The sequence below is a fragment of the Melospiza melodia genome, chromosome 1 (genome assembly GCF_035770615.1).
Source record: "Melospiza melodia melodia isolate bMelMel2 chromosome 1, bMelMel2.pri, whole genome shotgun sequence".
Classification (NCBI taxonomy): domain Eukaryota; kingdom Metazoa; phylum Chordata; class Aves; order Passeriformes; family Passerellidae; genus Melospiza; species Melospiza melodia.
Window position 1 is genome coordinate 58878445 of NC_086194.1, and position 18537 is coordinate 58896981.

General features: G+C 36.2%; 1 protein-coding gene across 2 annotated transcripts in view; it reads left to right on the forward strand.

The window, feature by feature from the left end:
* SLC12A7 (solute carrier family 12 member 7) overlaps nt 1–18537 on the forward strand; it is a 74508-nt gene that overhangs the window by 39480 nt on the left and 16491 nt on the right. For both annotated transcript variants that reach the window (XM_063159042.1, XM_063159035.1), the window contains exons 12-18: nt 5953–6127; nt 7926–8044; nt 8746–8844; nt 10733–10852; nt 12505–12609; nt 14660–14828; nt 17407–17602. In XM_063159042.1, the coding sequence (XP_063015112.1) occupies nt 5953–6127; nt 7926–8044; nt 8746–8844; nt 10733–10852; nt 12505–12609; nt 14660–14828; nt 17407–17602 (983 nt within the window). The remainder of the gene's footprint in view (nt 1–5952; nt 6128–7925; nt 8045–8745; nt 8845–10732; nt 10853–12504; nt 12610–14659; nt 14829–17406; nt 17603–18537) is intronic.

Genomic DNA, 18537 nt, shown 5'->3' on the forward strand with positions numbered 1-18537 from the left:
TAAATAGAAAGTTGTTTAGGTTGGATTGTTTTTGTAGGACAATCCATTTTCATGTGTCCTAGTTTACCACAAGCAAAGCAACAAGCCTTTTTATCAGAGTCCAACTGTACAGTACTAAGAGATTTTTTAAAAATTTTTGTTTCTGCTTTTAAGGCCTTTTCAAACTTTTCCATTTGTTGTCCCAAATTTTCTCCCAAAGATTTTGCCAAACTATCTCCCAATGTTTTTCCTAACTTTTCTTGAACTTCGGCAATTTGCTTTCCAAAATCATTAACTTGCACATTAGCAAGATGCTGTGGACAGGTGAGCTTATTGCAAGCTGGTAGCATCTGTGTTACAGTTGGAGGCTGATCAGGTAAAGTTAAAATAATTTTTCTACATTCTTCACGAGCGTTGACAAAAGCAAGGTTTTCAATAATACAGGAATGAGCTTCTTCATCTGGACATTGTTTCTCGACAGGTTGGGTTAATCTATCTAGGAAAGAACCAAAGGATTCTAATTCACCTTGTCTGATAGTAGTTTAAGCATTTACATGGGTACCAGCTGGCTCAACTGAAAACAAAGCTTTTCAAGCAGCATCATTAATATCTGTGAGTACCGGCTGAGGAAATTCCACCACCTGATTTTCTGGTCTATGGAAAGGTGGATCGCCTGCCATTTGGGTAATATCTATATTCTCATAAGGCAAATTTTCTTATTTTTCAATCAATTTATTAAGAAGTCTTTTCTATTGTAATTCCCATAAAAGATATTGTGAATTGGTTAAGATCAGGGAAGCCACATTTCAACAATTAACAGGGACTAAGTCATAAGAATTAAATATGCTTTTCAACACATTATTAAAATAAGGAGAAGAAAACCCACTTTCTTTCAAAGCTTGATGGAGTTCTTTTATATCATGAGAGTTTAATATTGTGGATTTACATCATTACGACCACATCTTACAGGTAAGGCAAAGAGTTGTTTATTTGAATCCAAATATTTTTCTAAATTTTTATTAATATTAGACCAATTAGGTAGTTGAAATGTAAGGTTTACCTCTGATTTAGACTGTATTTTGTTTTTCCCTCTCATCACTCCTGTATCTGATACAGAAGAACATGTAGTGTTGTCACAGCAATCAGCTGTTCCAGGAACCCTGCCAAGAAGCTCCAGCTCTTGGCAGTAGTGTTGCCACAGCAACAAGCTTTCCCGGGAGCCCTGCCAGGAAGAGTGGAGGACGAGAGGTCCACATTCCCAACAATGCCCCCCCTGCTGGAGGTAGCAGCTGAGGAATGTGTTGTATTGGTTACAGGAAGAAAGCCAGAGCCTACTAAATCACATCTCAATTCACTAAATTTGGTCTTTTTAGATTCACACACATCGGGCTGCTCTCAAGCTGCAGATCCCAAATTTGTATTTGTGACACTTTCCGATGAACTGTTACAGGTTCCACACCATGCCCCTGACAACAAGGATGCAGCTGGAAAACTGTCCTCTCCCAGCTGATATCTCAGCATGCTTTTCCCCACCCCCAGCAGTGACTGAGACGGGCTTCAAGGCTTCTAAATGATCTGTGTCTCCACAGAAACTTTCCTGAGCTCTCCTGCCTCCACCCCATTCATCTTTCTGGCCAGAGCCATCCCAGCCCTGCTCAACCCCTGACTGCTGCCTGCCACCTCTGTCCTGCCCCCTGCCCACTCCTCTGCAGGCAGAGCCAAATCCACCAGCTATAACCAGAGGCTGGGGTGCTAAAAGCAGTGAAAACACTGGAAGAGGCTTGGGGGAGGAATTAATACGAAAAGAGCTCTTGGAACTGCAAAGCAATCTTCCCACCTGAGCCAAATCCGAGGGAGTGACTTCCTGGGAAGGGGAAACTGTGGCAGGGGTGTCCCCCACAGCCCCTCAGCCAGGCAGAGTGGATCCAGAGCTCCCCTCAGCAGTCCCTGCCTGCACAAATTCAGAACAAGATCCATCCACAACTTGTTCAGAAGAGGAGCGGGGCACAGAAACAGCAGCCCCTGTTTTGCAAAGCTTCCCCAAACTCATCCCCTGGACTTGTTAGACTCCCAACCTCCTCAGAACATGACTGCCAACTCCCCAAATTCTTGGAACACAACAAAAATCCCAAATGCTTTCCCAGGAATTCCGGGGGTTGATGATTTCATGTGGGAATGAGAGGATGCCTGGTCACAGCATCAGTGATGCAGGAAATCCTGGAAGAAACAGAGGACACAAATGAAGCTGATTTGATTCCCCCTTCCTGGGGATCAGGCTGCTGTCCGCACTGCCTGAGGAAATCCTGTACACATCAGGAGAAGGGAAGGAACCCTGAACAAAACCTGAGATCCCCACAGAGGAGAATGAAGAGCCAGCACCACTTGAAATTAAAGTCTCAGAACCAAGTGTTCTGTTTTGGTGTTCGAGAAAGTCTCTATTACAATCATACTATTTACAGCTCTCCATTTAAACTCTGGAGACAGGCATTAGTTTGACCAAGGTCTCTCCCTTTTTGAAAGAGACTAGATTGTAAATTTTCCAGTTTATCTGATCCCAGAAATCAAAGGTAAAAGCAGACTTCAAGTCTATATTTTAAATATTTGCTTTTACCCAGATTAATGTCTTTTAGTTTATGTTTTAAGATGTCTGAATATCCTTTATCCTGTAGAATTGTCTCAAGCTGGTAAAAGATATTCAATTCAGTTTTAGATAGATTGTTTCTCATATCATTGCCCAGAAGTCCCTGAAGTTGCTATTTATTACTTACAAGGATATCAGCTAGAGATGACAAAGGGGATGATCCATTCCTTCTATTAACAGCCTGGGCCTCCAGCGACAGCACTGTCCACGGTCTTCTTTTTTATTCCTCTAATCTAACAATCCTCTTCACAAAAGAGCACCATTTGTCACCGGTCAGAGGTCTCTGTACACATCATGAACAGGATGGGACTGCTAAGAACGCATCTCAAGCTGTTGTATTTTCCAGCATCAGTCTCATTACATGGTTATGACAATGGGAAGATGCCAGCAGCTCACATCCCAGACAGCAGACAAAGAACTTAATGTTACAACTTACTTTAAAAGTTTTTTAATCAATCACACAAAGCAAAAGCATATTGGCAGTAGTTCTATCCAACCACTATAAGCACACATACCTTTGGTTAAAACAGTGCTTGCTTATTTCAAATACAGTATCTGCTTGAAAGCCATAAAACACAATGCACAGAGCTCCATTACTAAGCTTAGAACTTCCTAATATCTTGCTAGGTATACTTTTCTGCAGCTTAGAGAGTTATTCTAGACAAGCACTAATAGACAGACCATTGTTCTATTTGTCCTTACTTTTCTACTTCTTATATAATTTTTCTGCTGACAAATCTTACAGCTACTGCTTAGCTCTAATTGCAGTTCTGCTGTCTCTGAGGCCTGTCTTTTGCAGCTTTCCCAAAACCCTCTGATTTTATGGATTCCCACAAGTAGCTTTCATACCAATTACTTTATTGGTTAATAACAAGTTGTTATCCTGTACTGATTGGTCACTGAAACCCCTGGTGTGTACGTGCAGGACATGTTGCTTGTGAGAGATAGTTTTCATTTTTCTATCTAACGGTGTAAAAACAGTTTACACAGGTGCTAGTTGTTTTTCACCCAGGAATAGATTGTTATGTTAACAAACTGCTCACACCATAATGGCTTTCACATAGGAATTTGTAAAGTGCTACCTTGACAAGGCTAGCCACTGATTCCAGGAGACCAGGCCTGATCTTATGAGGCCTTTCTTTTATGATTTTTCTACGTTACTGCAACATAATCCTTGTTTGCATTAGGAGGAAGAGTGTTGCCAGTGGGTCAAGGGAGATCGTTCTTCCCCTCCACTCAGCCCTGGTGAGACTGCATTTGGACTGCTGTGTCCATTTCTGGGCTCCTCAGTACATGAGTGACATGGAGCCTCTGGAGGTCCAGTGGAGGGCTATGAAGATGATAAAGGGATTGGAGCATCCCTCTTATGAGGAAAGGCTGAGGGAACTGGGCCTGTTCAGCCTAAAGAAGAGACAACTGAGAGGGGACCTCATCAATGTATTTAAGTAACTAAAGGAGGGGTGCTAAGAAGATGGACCTGGGCTCTTATCAGTGTTGCCAACCAACAGGAAAAAACAATGGGCAGAAACTGATGCGCAGGAAGTTCCACATGAATATGAGGAAGAACGTCTTTACTGTGCAAGTGATTGTGCACTGGAACAGATTGCCCAGAGAGGTTTTGGAGATATTCAAATATCTCTGCTACTGGAGATATTCAGAAAGTGTCTGGACACAATCCTGTGCATTGTACTCTGCTTGAGCAAGGAGGTTGGATTAGATGACCTACTGTGGTTCCTTCCAATATTACTTGTTCTGTGATTCTGTGACTTTTACTTTAAAGTGATATTGCTGCATCAGTGAAAATATCTGTTAGTTTTTTCTTCATCATAAATATAAAAGCCAAATCAAACTGCCTAAGAAATAGTAAATGGATTCTGAAATAAGAAATTAAAGCAGAGCTAAACTCATATTTTTGAAATTTACCAGGCAAGAGGAGGGGGAGGGAATTTTGTAAGCTCTTAGCTATCCTTAGAGCAGGTTGCATTGTAGCAAGAATCTTGAGTCCATGAGCTTTCATTTACATTGCTGCCAGTTCTCACTTGGCTGAAATTCAGCTGAAAGTGTGTGGATTTTCGGTCTGGTCTAAAAACTGGGTTCTGAGGCTTTTTTCATTGTGATGGTCATATCTGCAATGAGAAAAAGTAGGTTGTACATTTTTTCTGTTTTTTGCATCTCTTGAAGTTATTCCTATCCTGTGTTTAGTTGAAAAATAGGCATTAGACTTTTAACTAAGAATTATATACAGTTATAGAAATCTTATTATAGAAGTGCAATATGGGTTTTATCCTAAAATTTTGAGGGATGTGATTTACCATTTTTTACTTCATCTGCTGAAAATAGTACATAGCCATGCATCCCAACTTGGGCATAAGCAAGAATTTAAACATCAGTGTATTATAGTCACTTCATTGCTGTGTCTCTTGACCCTATTTTTAAAAGCAGGTCTGAAAAGACAAAAAACATTTAATTTTCCTTAATTTTTCTCTTATCTTATTTCTGTAGACTTTTTCTTTTATTAAGAAAAAACGGAACACATTAGGAAAAAATAATGGTCATATCACAGTAGAGATAGCCTTAAAATTAATTTTGGCTGCTTACTAACAACAGTAAGATGAACAAGAAAAACCCTACTTGCTTTTAAAACAAAACTGCCAGTTCAAAGGAGGGGGTAGGGTGGAATAACTTTTTTGTAGTTTATTCAAGTAATGCCTAAATTAACATAAAGTTGGGTATCTAAAAAAAAAGTGGAGGTAGTATTGGATGGGACACTCAGGACTGTAATGAAAGCACCTCTTCCTTACTTCTACCCACTTGTTTGCTCTAGTAAATTAAAAATTGCGTCAGGTTGCACAACAGCCAGAAGATGTTGAAAACTCAAAATGGTTGTGTCTTTTTGTATGTCAGTGTCACACTTTTAAAAGGAAAGGCTAATCCTTTTTGTGAATCTCCTGCTTATGCCCCAGTATATATAGTGGAACAGATTTCTGCAAACTAGTTCCTAGCTCTTACAAGGATCTGTAAGATACAAATGTACATACTCTGCTATTGTTTTATTCAGAAATGATATCTGATAATTGCTGCATATCTGCTTAGAGGCAGCACTTAATGTGAAGTGATTATAATGTCTTCTTTAAAACAGCACAATAAAGAGAGATTGCTTGGTTGGGAAATCCTATAGTGCATACTGTAACACAGTGTTTATTGTCAAAAAGTGCTGTTGTCCAGAAAGATTGAAATGTGGGTGTTGAAGCTATAGTAAAAGTTATTTTAATGCTTACTGATTCTTGTTTTGTTTTGTTTTAATTATTTTTGTTTCCCTTTTCTTTCCTAAGGTTTGGAGAAGCAGTTAATGGAAATCTGGTGGTTGGTACACTAGCCTGGCCTTCTCCATGGGTTATTGTGATTGGTTCATTCTTTTCAACATGCGGTGCTGGTCTCCAGAGTCTCACTGGTGCACCCCGGCTATTGCAGGCCATTGCAAGAGATGGCATTGTACCATTTATTCAAGTGAGACTTTTTTATTCATGTTGTTACAGTATTTTGGAAAAAAAAGTTGACACATTATTTCAGCTGTTCCTGTAGAGTATGAAGAAAAGATTTGGAGCTCAGTTCTATTTCTGTACAATAACTGATCAGGCTATTGTAGGACAAATTTGAGCTTCATTTTTGTGCATTGCAATTTAATTATATTTGATTTTACACATAAAAGTTGTTGGTTCCAAACTGAGACTCTAGTATTCTATAAATGGAAATAAATAATTAAGAAGCAATTCATAACTGAACTTCTAGACTCTAGGCTGTGTTTACTGCTTGTATTTGTGAACAGAGTTATTTAATCTCACTATGGAACTCCATAAAACTTCTCATATTACAGAGATGAAATTCTAATTTTTATTCATTTTTGTAAGGTAAATTAAGTCAGTAAATAGAACAATAGAATTCTATCCCATTACTCCAAATATGAAGATTTGTTCCAAGTGAATGTTTAAGAAGAAATAAATCAGATTTTTCTCAAAGTAAGGGAGCTGGCAAACAGAAGATGATAAGAGAATTCTTGCTGGGCTGCCTCTGCAAAACCTAAACTACACTTGAGTTAAAAAAAAGTAAATAAAACTCCAAAAGATTATGTTTGGAGAGCAAAGCTGTGATCTGTATGGTGAAGTTTGGAGTTTGAAAGCTTATCTCAAGACTTGCAAGACTATCTGTAACAGGAAATAAACACACTAAGTATGCTGGGGTGGAGGGACTGAGTAGTGGTGGAGTTTGACTTGTCAATAGAAAGGGGCTGTAATGGAGTAAGTTGTAAGTTCTGGGTAGTGTAGAGAAAAAGAAACAAGAAAGATTTACTTTTGCCTGAAGCAAAAATTTGGTAGAGAGAAGGTGACATTATGATTACACATCCTGAGAGTTAGACTTGAAAGGAATGGAGAATCAAAAGGAAAGATTTGTGGTTCTGGAAGTGAAAGAAGGAGAATTGAAGAGAAGCAGGCTATTTAGAGAAGAATTTGACACTTAAGGATGCACTTGTTGTTTTGGAGTGATATGGTTACTGCATGGATAATCAAGGAAACGCAAGGACATTATTATAGAAGCAAGACTGATATATTTAAGAAAAAAACTAAAGACTTGAAACATGAGTAGAAAAGAAAAGGATTTTAATATAATAGTAGGAAAATAGATGGAGGACAGGAAGCTAAAAGAAGAGGACAACATGGAGAATGAATGAGATCTTAATTTCTGTATTTGAATGGAGGAATATGGAGGAGAATAAATACCACTGGAATCTCAGGCATTTTGCCATCTGTCATCAGTATGGCTGTAGAGAATTCTCCACAAAGGAAATTACCACATGCAAAATGTTTTTTGGTAGGGCACTGTGCAGGATCATAGTCTTGTCTAGTTTCTCTTTAAGGGTCAATATTATGTTGGTAAGTACTGAATTGACACCTAATTTCTATGTTACAAAAGGTACTGGCCTAAACTGTATTAGCTTTTTACTTGGCATAAATCTCTTGTGCATATGATTTTTAATTTTCTCAAGAATATTTCAATGAAAGCTTCCATAGGACTTCAATGTTATGTAGTCATTCGCTTACTTTAGTAAGCATATTTCATATTGGATATGTGTGTTTTGCACTTTTAATTTTGGCTTTTCACAGGATAGATTGCATCATTTTCCTTTGTAAGTAATAACTACTTTTAGTTCAAGTTAGACTAAATAAGTTAGTTCATGATTTGCACCATAGTTTATTACTGTCTAATGAACAGCTTTCCCTAATCTTACTATGAACTTGAATTGAACTAGATATTTGGTCATGGAAAAGCAAATGGAGAACCTACTTGGGCTCTGCTTCTCACTGTTGGTATTTGTGAAATAGGAATTTTGATAGCCTCATTGGACAGTGTAGCACCGATTCTTTCAATGTAAGTACAAGTGTGATGTTTTATGTTCTTAAGTTAAATAATGTTTTCTTTTAAAATTAACTAGGTAATTATTTTTCTTTTTTAAATAATACATGTTAGACTTTGTTTTCTATCAAATTATATTCCTATTTGATCTTGGAGATAGTATGAAACAACAAACTGTTTGGACTGAACTAATTTCTAGGCACAAAGACGTTCTTCCATGACAGAGGTCTGGAATGATAATGTTCAACTCTCAAAAAACTTGGATTTTAAAATAATAGTTACTGCTATTTTAGGTCAAGTGTATCTAACAGAGACAGACAAAATTCAGTCCTTTAGAATATGAATAGAATTTTTTTTATTGATTTTGTCCAGAACATGATACCATCTGAGCTACTATAGAAAAAGAAAAAAATTAACTCTGTCCCAGCCAAAAATGATACACCATGATTGTCAGTTAGTTGTCACGTTTGTTTCCAAAACACGTCTTTGAGGCTCTATATTATGATAATATGATATTTTGAGACCTAATATTCTGTAAGCAATCTTAATGTGTGTCTTGTGTTCTCTTGGCCACTGTGAACATAGTATACAGAAAACTGTATGCTAGCATATAGGAAACTGGACACCTTCCTTCCCTTTTTTGGATTGTGTTTATATTTTAATGCACATCTGTCTAGTACGTTTCTTATTAGAAAATGCTCTTCCTTTCTTAACAGGTTTTTCCTTATGTGCTATATGTTTGTAAATCTGGCTTGTGCAGTTCAGACGCTTTTGCGAACTCCCAACTGGAGACCTCGTTTCAAGTATTACCACTGGTAGGGAATATTTCTTCATTCAGAAGAGTTAAAACTAACTATACAGCCCTAAATTTTTAATTTTATTGCAATAATAAAGCAAAATCTCCTTTCTGACTTAAATGAGTTATGATTCATGCACTCAATAAAAGCATAATTTGTTTTCATGTTTTTAGAATAGTGCCATAGTAATAACAGTGATAATGAAAATGTGTGGCTAATATAGATAATTTGGAAAAGGGTTACAGGATGACATTTTATTCTGCTTAGAAGCCAAGACATCTTCTGTGGGAAAATGAGTATGAAAAACCATGAAATCTGCCTTGTATATATACTTAAGGAGAACTGGTAAAAATGTTCAGGAAGGTTAGGACGATTTTTATTTTGGTTATGCAAAAAATACACAAACCTAAAACTTCTACAGAAAAAAGTCTCATTCAATATACATCAGTTGGTTCATTGATGATGTGATGACTGGTTTTAAAATATGCTTTGGACATTGCATTTGATAACTGAAGTAAACCCTTTAAAAAAATGAGTAATAATACAGAAGGTGAAAGTGTGGGTTTTTTTTGTTTAATCTTTTTTTAATGGGTTAAGAATTTAAACATCTCAAACTAAGACTGGGAAGCTTCTTGATTTTTTTCTAACTGTATGTTAAAAGTACATAGCTTAATTAAAAAGAATTCTATTGAGAAATTTTACTGCTGAAATAACCTTAAATACTAGAGCATTTAGTAGATAAGCTGGCGTGATTCTAGGATGTAAGAGTTACTTATGGCTTTTCCTTTTAAAGAGTTGAGTGAAAACAAAATGTTGCAGTTTTAGCTTTGATAAAGCTTGTTGAATCTGCTCTGTAGTTACATACTAGTTTGACACCTAACCCTCCAAATACATACAATTGGCAACAATTCATTTTTGTATTTTTCTCAGAGACATCAGTGAGGTAGCTGACTCACTGTGTGACTACCTCTAGCCAAAGCAGGTGTTGGAATGTTCAGCAGGAATTGGGGTGGCATTTTCTTTTCTGAGTGAAAGCAGAGTTTTAGATTAATTCAGGCATGAAAGAGCAGCTGTTGTTTTTTTATACAAACTACAAGACTGATGTCCTCAGAACTTGTAGAAAGCATTCCCTTAGTTTAAATTTGAACTCAGTGCACTAAAGTACCAAACTAAAGGTACTAACCAAAGTTAACTATATCAACACACCTGTCAATATAGTCAAAGTTAGCTGTAATTTGGAAATCAGGTGAAAATTAATTTGGGAGGTTGTATATGACTAAAAATATACACAAAACTCTCAATTTTGAGATGATTTACATCTAAATTTGATAAATGTGGGCAAATCAGGCATATAGACTTAAGTTTGGAAATTATTTTGTAATTTTTTCAACTTACATTCATTCTTCTTCGTAACCTTTAGAAGATTGTTATCTGTATTCTATTGACTTATGTTAATGGCCAAGAGACAGACCACAATGGAAGTGAAGAATAGAATTGATGAGTCAAATAGAATTTAAACTAATCAACTATTTTTGCTGGAAGTAACAAAGTTGTTTTTTACTGTTTGAATTTTTTAGCCTAAATTCAAATCAACAGTAGTATGTGATAATGTGTTTTGAAACTGAGTTTACTTGGAGGTACTAAAGTTTCAATACTGTGTATACTACAAATGTAGTAAATCTATTGTTATAGCTAATTTAGATGCATTATTTATGTCACACAAAGGTTCTGAATGCAATTTTTTCATATAAGCTAAAATTGGGACAATGCATTTTTTATTTTATAATAGCTAAAAAATAACCTTTGAAGGTGAAAGGCCTTTCTGGAAGTTACCTTAAATAAGAAATTAACTTTGTAGAACATTTGCATGCCTATTAAAAAAATGGAAAAAAATGGTTTCTTTTAGGACTCTTTCATTCGTGGGGATGAGTTTATGTCTTGCCTTGATGTTCATTTGCTCTTGGTACTATGCTTTGATTGCCATGCTAATCGCAGGATGTATATACAAATACATAGAATATAGAGGGTAAGACCATATATCTTATTTATTCTATATTTAATATCTTTACTATTCAGCAAAAAGCTCTTTTGTATAAAACAGATACAACTGAAGTAATAAAGTTCAGAGTATTGTTTGAAACAAGGTAAGATCCGATCTCTGTTAAGGGTTGTAAGTTTTCCGATTTGAATTTCTCTGGAAGATCTGTTACATACTTTTCATCAGCGAGAACTCACAGAAATAAGAGCAAATAAGTCTGGGAAACTCTCGCTGGAGAAGAGATGAAGGTGTAATTTTGGTACTTCAGGAATATTACCTTTCAATATCAAGAAGCTATTACAAGACTGTAGATTATTATTACCTTGTGCAGAAGCTCAAACTCACATTTTTGTGTGTGTGGACTTGATTACTTTCTAGAATTAATCTTTAAATTGCAACATACTTTGCACTGTATGCATTTGTCAAGAGACAGTCATACCTGTAGGACATGCTGAGCAACTATGAGTCTTAAAGGGCATGCTGTGTTCATAAAAAAACCCAAAAATCCAAACAGCAAAGACCCCAACTAAATAACATATAAACACTACAGGTAATTATGATCAGTAAAGGAGCATGCTGTCCCTTTCTAAGGATAGATACCCTATGCTGAAAGAAAATAGTAATATCTTGGAGCAGGACATTGAAGCTAGACCACTGTTTTGATGGGTGATTAAGCACAGCTCTTAAGTGGACCAGCTGGTATAAACGGTTCCACCCTGTGGATCCTCCATCTTTTAATATCTCCATTTCCAGATTAGATGCTTTTCTGGATTATAACACCTCTATTTACTGGTCTAATGATAAGGAAATCAATTTCCCGATTTTAGTGAGGAAGTCAGATCAGATGGTAACAGTTCCGCATGCATGTATATATTTTTTATATATATGTTCATACATAAAATTATGCATAATTCCAAATTTATATATAATTTCTTCAAATGCTGGCACATGCCAGGACATTTACCTTACTGAAGGAGATGCTTTACTAGAGGTAGCTTAGCTCAGAGAAAATTAATGAGTGAAAATCAGAGGGAGGGAGGGTGGGCAAGTGATAGGGACCCCTTGCCATTATAGAATCCATTGTCCTGACCAATTTCAATCATCAATATCCTATATTGGAATTAAAAGGACTGGAAAAGGTAGGGAGACTGAAAATGGACAGGAGAGTGGTTGGAGCTATAGGCTTTCTGGGAGAGAAGCTGGGAAGGAAAGAAAGTGGAGAAGACTATAGTGGTGGTGTTGAGGGCAAGATATGTTATACTAATCCATGTGAAGTCAAGTTTCACTTACTAATTTTGCGGCTTTAGAATAATTCCTTTTAAGTATCCTTCGTTTATTCATTCTAGTGCTAAAAAGCAACATAAGTAGCTCTCACCATTACAAAAATGCTTCTGAAGTATAAAATAGACGATGGTAAATATTTATAAATACGGAAAAAATTACCTTGAAGGGGTCTGGAACTGCTTCACCTTGGTTAGTCTTCAATCTTGATTTAAGTCTACAAGACAAGGTTTTTTCATGCATTCATGCAAAAAGAGAGTGATCATTTTTTACATCCATTATCCCCCACATGAGAAAAAGTACTTGACCTGTATAAATAAATGGGACCCTGTTAATTGAATCACTTTTGTATCCTGAAGAGCGGAAAAAGAATGGGGCGATGGAATCCGAGGACTGTCTCTGAATGCAGCTCGCTATGCTTTGCTTCGTGTTGAAGACGGTCCTCCTCACACCAAGAACTGGAGGTAGAGTCCTATGTTTCTCAGTCACTTAATTCCTGAAATATGGAAATATATTGGAATACTGCTGGTAAAGCAGTGAAGTAAAGATAAAGTGAGATTCACCTTTAAAATTATGTTTTAACTTGGGCATGGCAATTATGTCATTGCAATACTACTATTTTACTGAAACTGAATGTGACTTGTGGTCATCAACTTTGTGGCAAACTAACTTGACTTAAATCCATATAGTGTTGACAGGGTTTTCAAAAGTGCAGAAGAACTGTAATGTTTGATAAATTATAGATTTTTCAGTGTCAAAGAAACAGTTACCCTTGAATCTCACTGTGTCTACAGAAGAAACACTGCAATTCCATAAGCACTTTTTTTTTGTGTGTGTGTGTATGTATCCTCTGAAATACATTGTACAGATATACAGAGGACCCTTTTTTGTTTAAATTCTTTTTTGTGGTATTCTTTTTATATAGCTTCATTCAAAAGTAGCACTTTCTAAATTGCTTAGATGCCATTAAAACAAAATCTCACATTTTACTGTAATGGAGTTAGATGTCCTCTACTATTTTTGCAATGTATTTTTTTTTAAATTTAATTTTTGTTAAATTTAATTTTCCTCAAAGCCAACTTTAAAAGTTACTTAACATTTAAAAATAAAGGACGTTTGCACATTGTCACTTCTGATGAATGTAATGTGATACTTTAATTCTAGTCACTGCTCAGTGATATCATGAGGTGCGTGCACATGCAGTGTTTTGTTGTCCTTCAGTACAATGGCATTACTTTACCATTTTTCCTGGGACTGATGAACTTGGCATCTCAGAAATACCAATGTAATGTAGCATTGACAATCCTGTTAAATATTTGACTACTTCAGTTCCAAATGAGCTTTCTGTTGTGTCAGTGCAAATGCTAGAACTGAACAATCTTTTTACATCTTAAACTGTGCTAATTTTGAGTCTTTTGAATTTGTAGCAATACAGGAAAAGTATAAAATGTTGATTTGTGAAAAGTAAGTAGATTGAATATTGATTAAAGGAAACAGAGTGCATCCTCATCTAGTATGCAGTTGAAACTGAACTTTGGGTACTCTTAGTATGATTAAGGGGTTGACTGTCCTTTTGTAAGGACCTACACAGGTAGAGGGGTGGCTCAGTTGAGAGCATCATAAAAATCCAGAATAGATAACTTGCAGTTATCTTTCTATCCTTACCTGAATATGCCTAGTACAGGCATATTCAGAGCAGTGATACAAGACTGGGAAGCTGCTTTCATAAAAAGGGCCTGTGGTTCCCAGGAGATAGTAATCCAGCAGTGTGTCTTGGCAATGGCATGCTGGACAGAAGGACAAATAGTACATTGAGAAGTAAATATATCGGGGGATGTTTATTTTTGTTTAGTACTCATTAGAATACATTTAGACTATTTCTTCCATGTTTATGTACCATGATGTAGGAATGACAAACTTGAGTAGATACAACTGCAGATGATGGTGGGAGCACAGGGCCATCTCTCCTGTGGGGAGGGACTGACGGGCTATGCCTATTCAGCTAGGGGGAGGCTGAAGAGGTTAAAGTTATAACTAACTAATTAAACATACAAAACCTAAAAGAAGGTTACTAAGAAGATGGATTTCTTACAGCAGATTAGGATTGGAGAATAAGAGAACGTGATAAAATAATTAAGCACTGAAGAGGTGACCCAGAGGTTTGTTTCTAGATGTTTTCCAAATCTAACTGAATGAAGCAGTAAACAATGTTCAGTGTTTAGTCATTTCAAGCAGCAGGTTGCACCAGATGACATTGGAAGAGTGATTTTATAATTTTCTAGGGGAAACTGGTCTTTAATGGAACTTTTCAAGATGACATTGTGATGATTTATGTATTCCGTACCTGAACTGTTGTTTGTAATTGCAAATTATGGCTTATCTACTTAGGAGTTGGCTGTTTTCCATTGAATTAAGCAATTAATCTGCATTTTATTAATTCTTCATTTTAATTTTCCAGTTCTTCCTAATGAATGTGTGTGTATGCACTAAACTTCTTTTCCTTTTGTTTGGCAGGCCGCAACTTTTGGTCTTGTTAAACTTGGATAATGAGCAGTTAGTCAAACACCCTAGATTGCTTTCTTTTACCTCTCAGTTGAAGGCTGGTAAAGGACTGACTATTGTGGGTTCTGTGCTTCAGGGAATCTACTTAGACAAATGTACAGAAACTCACAAAGCTGAAGAGGTATGTAAAAGAGAACTTGCAAATACTTGTAATGTTGAATCTGGATAGCTTATATATTTAATGAGAACAGACTGTTGTAAAATGTTGAATAAGACATCTAATTTTGCTTTCAGCACAATCAGTGATTATATAAAAAGAATGGATTGGTGTATGTAGCAAAATGTTTGATAAAATTTTCTAATAGGATGAGGCAACACTGATACTTCCTAGCTTTTTCTTTAATATTGAGAGTCCTGGGCTTACAATCAAATTACATTAAAAAAAAATTTAACACCCCTCTCAAAAAAATAAACCTGAAAAACCAACCCCCCCACAAAAACCCCCCAAAACAACCACAAAAAATCACCAAAACCCAGCAAGCTTTAACAAATTACCTTATAAAGAAAACAGCATATATTTAACAAAATATTTAATGTTTAACTAATAAATGCAAATGTTTGGCATAATATCATCCTCATTATGTGATTTTCTACATCTTTCTAGAAATACATATGAGAATCAGGATTAGGAGTACTCTTTGCCAGAAAACTGTGAACAGGATCCTTCTTGGGATCCTTTATTTTATTTTTTATTTATATCATATGTCCAGAAAAAGTAGGCTAGGTAGGAAAAAATAGTAAGTTGTTATATAATTTAAAATTATATCCAACTATACCTACAAACACAAGTAAATTTAGTTTCAATTCAATTTCTTTAAAAATAATACTTGTGTTTACTTGCCTATGCAAACTCTCCTCCTCTTATCTTTATAGAGTGGGGAAACATTTGGAGAAACTATCATGTTTCCTGTACGTTTTTGAAATGTCCAAAAGTAGGTTTTGATTGCCATTATATCTTCCATATTGGTTAATTTCTGCAGTGTTGCTCAAAAGAGTACCAGTTGATATGCCTACTATTTGATCCAAATAGCCTTCAAAGCTGTGTAAAAACCCATGTGATTTTTTCAAACCTCATCTCTTAAACATATGAGCATTTAAAATCTTGTAATGAACTAGCTAACATAGCTAACTGCCCATTTCCTCACAGTTTTCCTTTTTCTTCCTCTTGCTATTCAGGCCTATCCATAGTGGTTTTTAAAATAAGAAAGTATAAAGATAGATTACCTATTTGATATCACATGAAAAGGTTCTAAGAGAACAATTAACTTGAAAACAAGCTGAAAAGTCCAACCATGCTGTATTGCGGAAGTAGTTGTTACTAAGCTTTTGCTATCAACATGTATGAGTAGAAAACAAGATGAAGAATACAAAATTAGGCCTATGAAATAAAACAGGAAAAAACCTTTAAACAGAAACTGTTTACCCACAAGAATTTGAAATGTTATTTGTAGACAGCCTAACTTAACTGTTTTTCTGAGAGATGGAAAATGAATGAGTTTAAGGGCGGCCTAATCCATGGGTTTTCTGGAGAGTCAGACTTGATGTTAAGATTTAGGAAACTATTGCTTTTAAAATGGAAATGAAGATGAATTGTAAAAGTTTCAGCATCTGAAGGCCTCATTGGTTCTGGAGAAATTAAACCAGAAAGTGTTTCTAGGAGACCTGTAGAAAAGAAAGATTTTCTTCTGTCTGTCATTAAAAAAAACCCATCTATTTAAAATGATAAACCCTCACAGATATTATTTGTACAGACATACTTGTTATCTTTGCTAGCAAATTCTCTGAAGACATTTTTCTCTGTTACATAGAGTTTCTGATGTGAAGTTATACTGAGACAGTGCCTGGCACTCTGTGATTTAATCTGTTCCTGATAATTTTTGACAAATTCTGTTTTTTTGTAAAATACAAAATATTTATGTACTAGTTCTTCCTTCTGAAACATGTTGATCTCCCCCACAAGTCACTGATGATGGGGGGGGGGTTTAAAGTTATTTAATCAGAAAATAATAATTGCCAAAGCTCATGTTCCCTGGTCAAGCTTGATACCGGTTTGAATGCTTCTTTTAAACTACCTTGTTACGTGTCTTTGTGTTTGTCAGTGTTTAAAGGAGGGGAGCTATTCTGAAATTAAAGGACTGTGGGATATTTAATCTGGTCAGTTTATCTCATCATTATTTGGACAGTGCTTCCAATTTTCTCCTGCACATCTGTTTTTCCATGTTGGGAGCTGATAAATTATTAGCCTCTTAATGTCAAAGGTATTTAAGGAACTTTGGCAGCCTCATCTTTTTAAGTACTTGGCATCACACTTCCAAGCTCTTCCAATTCCAAAAGAAATGACTGATCATTCTAACCATACCCTGCTTTGTCAGTCACTGGTTTTGAATTTACCTGAAGCAGTGTTACTTCATTTATCTTCATCTATGTGTCTTTTACTCATGTCTTGTTCATTCTTCTTTGGAAATAAAAGGCTGAATAATTAAAATAATAAAAAAACTGTGTGGTGTCTTGTGGAGTGGTAGCAATTTGGGCTCTAGATTTCATAGAATCATGTTCATTCTTTTGGAATTAGTGATATCTTCATGTTGGTTATACATTGTTGATATAGTTTTGCTATTATTTAATGCTGCTACTCCTTCTGGTGTTAATTATCAGTGTTGATGGTTTGTATTTCCTTATGTGTAATTTTCCTATTGCAGAATGTTAAGGCCTTAATGGGTGTAGAAAAGACTAAAGGATTTTGCCAGATTGTGGTATCTCCTAACTTCAGAGATGGAATATCCTATTTGATTCAGTCAGCTGGTCTAGGAGGGATGAAGCACAACACGGTCCTGATGGCATGGCCACAATCGTGGAAGCAGGCAGAAAATCGTTTCTCATGGAAAAATTTTGTTGGTATGTGTTTATTGACTTTCTCATTTGCATGTGTAATTCGACTGTGTGACTAATGTATTTGCTGTGTGGAGGAAATGTGCTACTGAACATCTGGTGGACAATTGAATCTGTATCTGATTTAATCTGGAGTCGGTTTTCTCAGCCCTCTTCAACCACAGGTTTGCTTTTTCTTCTAAGCAGGTTGATCACTAAATTCAGTGTCATGGTTTAGGAATGCTGCTTGGCAATTTAGTGCTCCCATTGAGACTTTCCAAACCACACTGCTGCTTGCTGTCCCCCTTTGTCTTTCCCCATCCCACTTGGGCTGGGTTGGAGAGAAAAATTGGAGGCACAAAAGGTAAGGATCACAGATTAAAATAAGAACAATTTACTGGAAACAGCAATGAAATAAGAAAATTAGCAGTAAGAGCAAGAGTGTTATTAACAGAAAGTATACAAAAAAAAGTGATCCTCATGCAAAAATGTCCACCATGCAGCTTGACCCAACCATAGCCATGCCACTCCAACCACTCCCTCTGGCTCAGAACTAGTGCCACTCAGCCATTCCTCCTTGGCTTTGAATCGGGCCCATGCTTATTCTACCAGAAGAAACCCCTTCTCCTTGGAAGAGACTGCCTTAGCCCTGCCCCTGGCAATGACCTGATGTGGTATAGAATAACCTCTGGGTCCTAGCCATGTCCCCTCCTGGCTGTTGAAAAAATTAACTGTGTCCTGGCCAGAAGCAAAACATTATCCACCCCATATTTTATACCATTTATATGGTATAAAATCGTGCCTGGATTCTAATCCTTCCAACTTCTATATTTATATATGTCATTGCATGTATGTATGTATATGAATGTGTGTGTGCATATATATATATATATATATATATATACAAACAAGTATAATTTCCACAGTCGATATCCATTCCTCCAAGATGTCTCTTGTGTCCA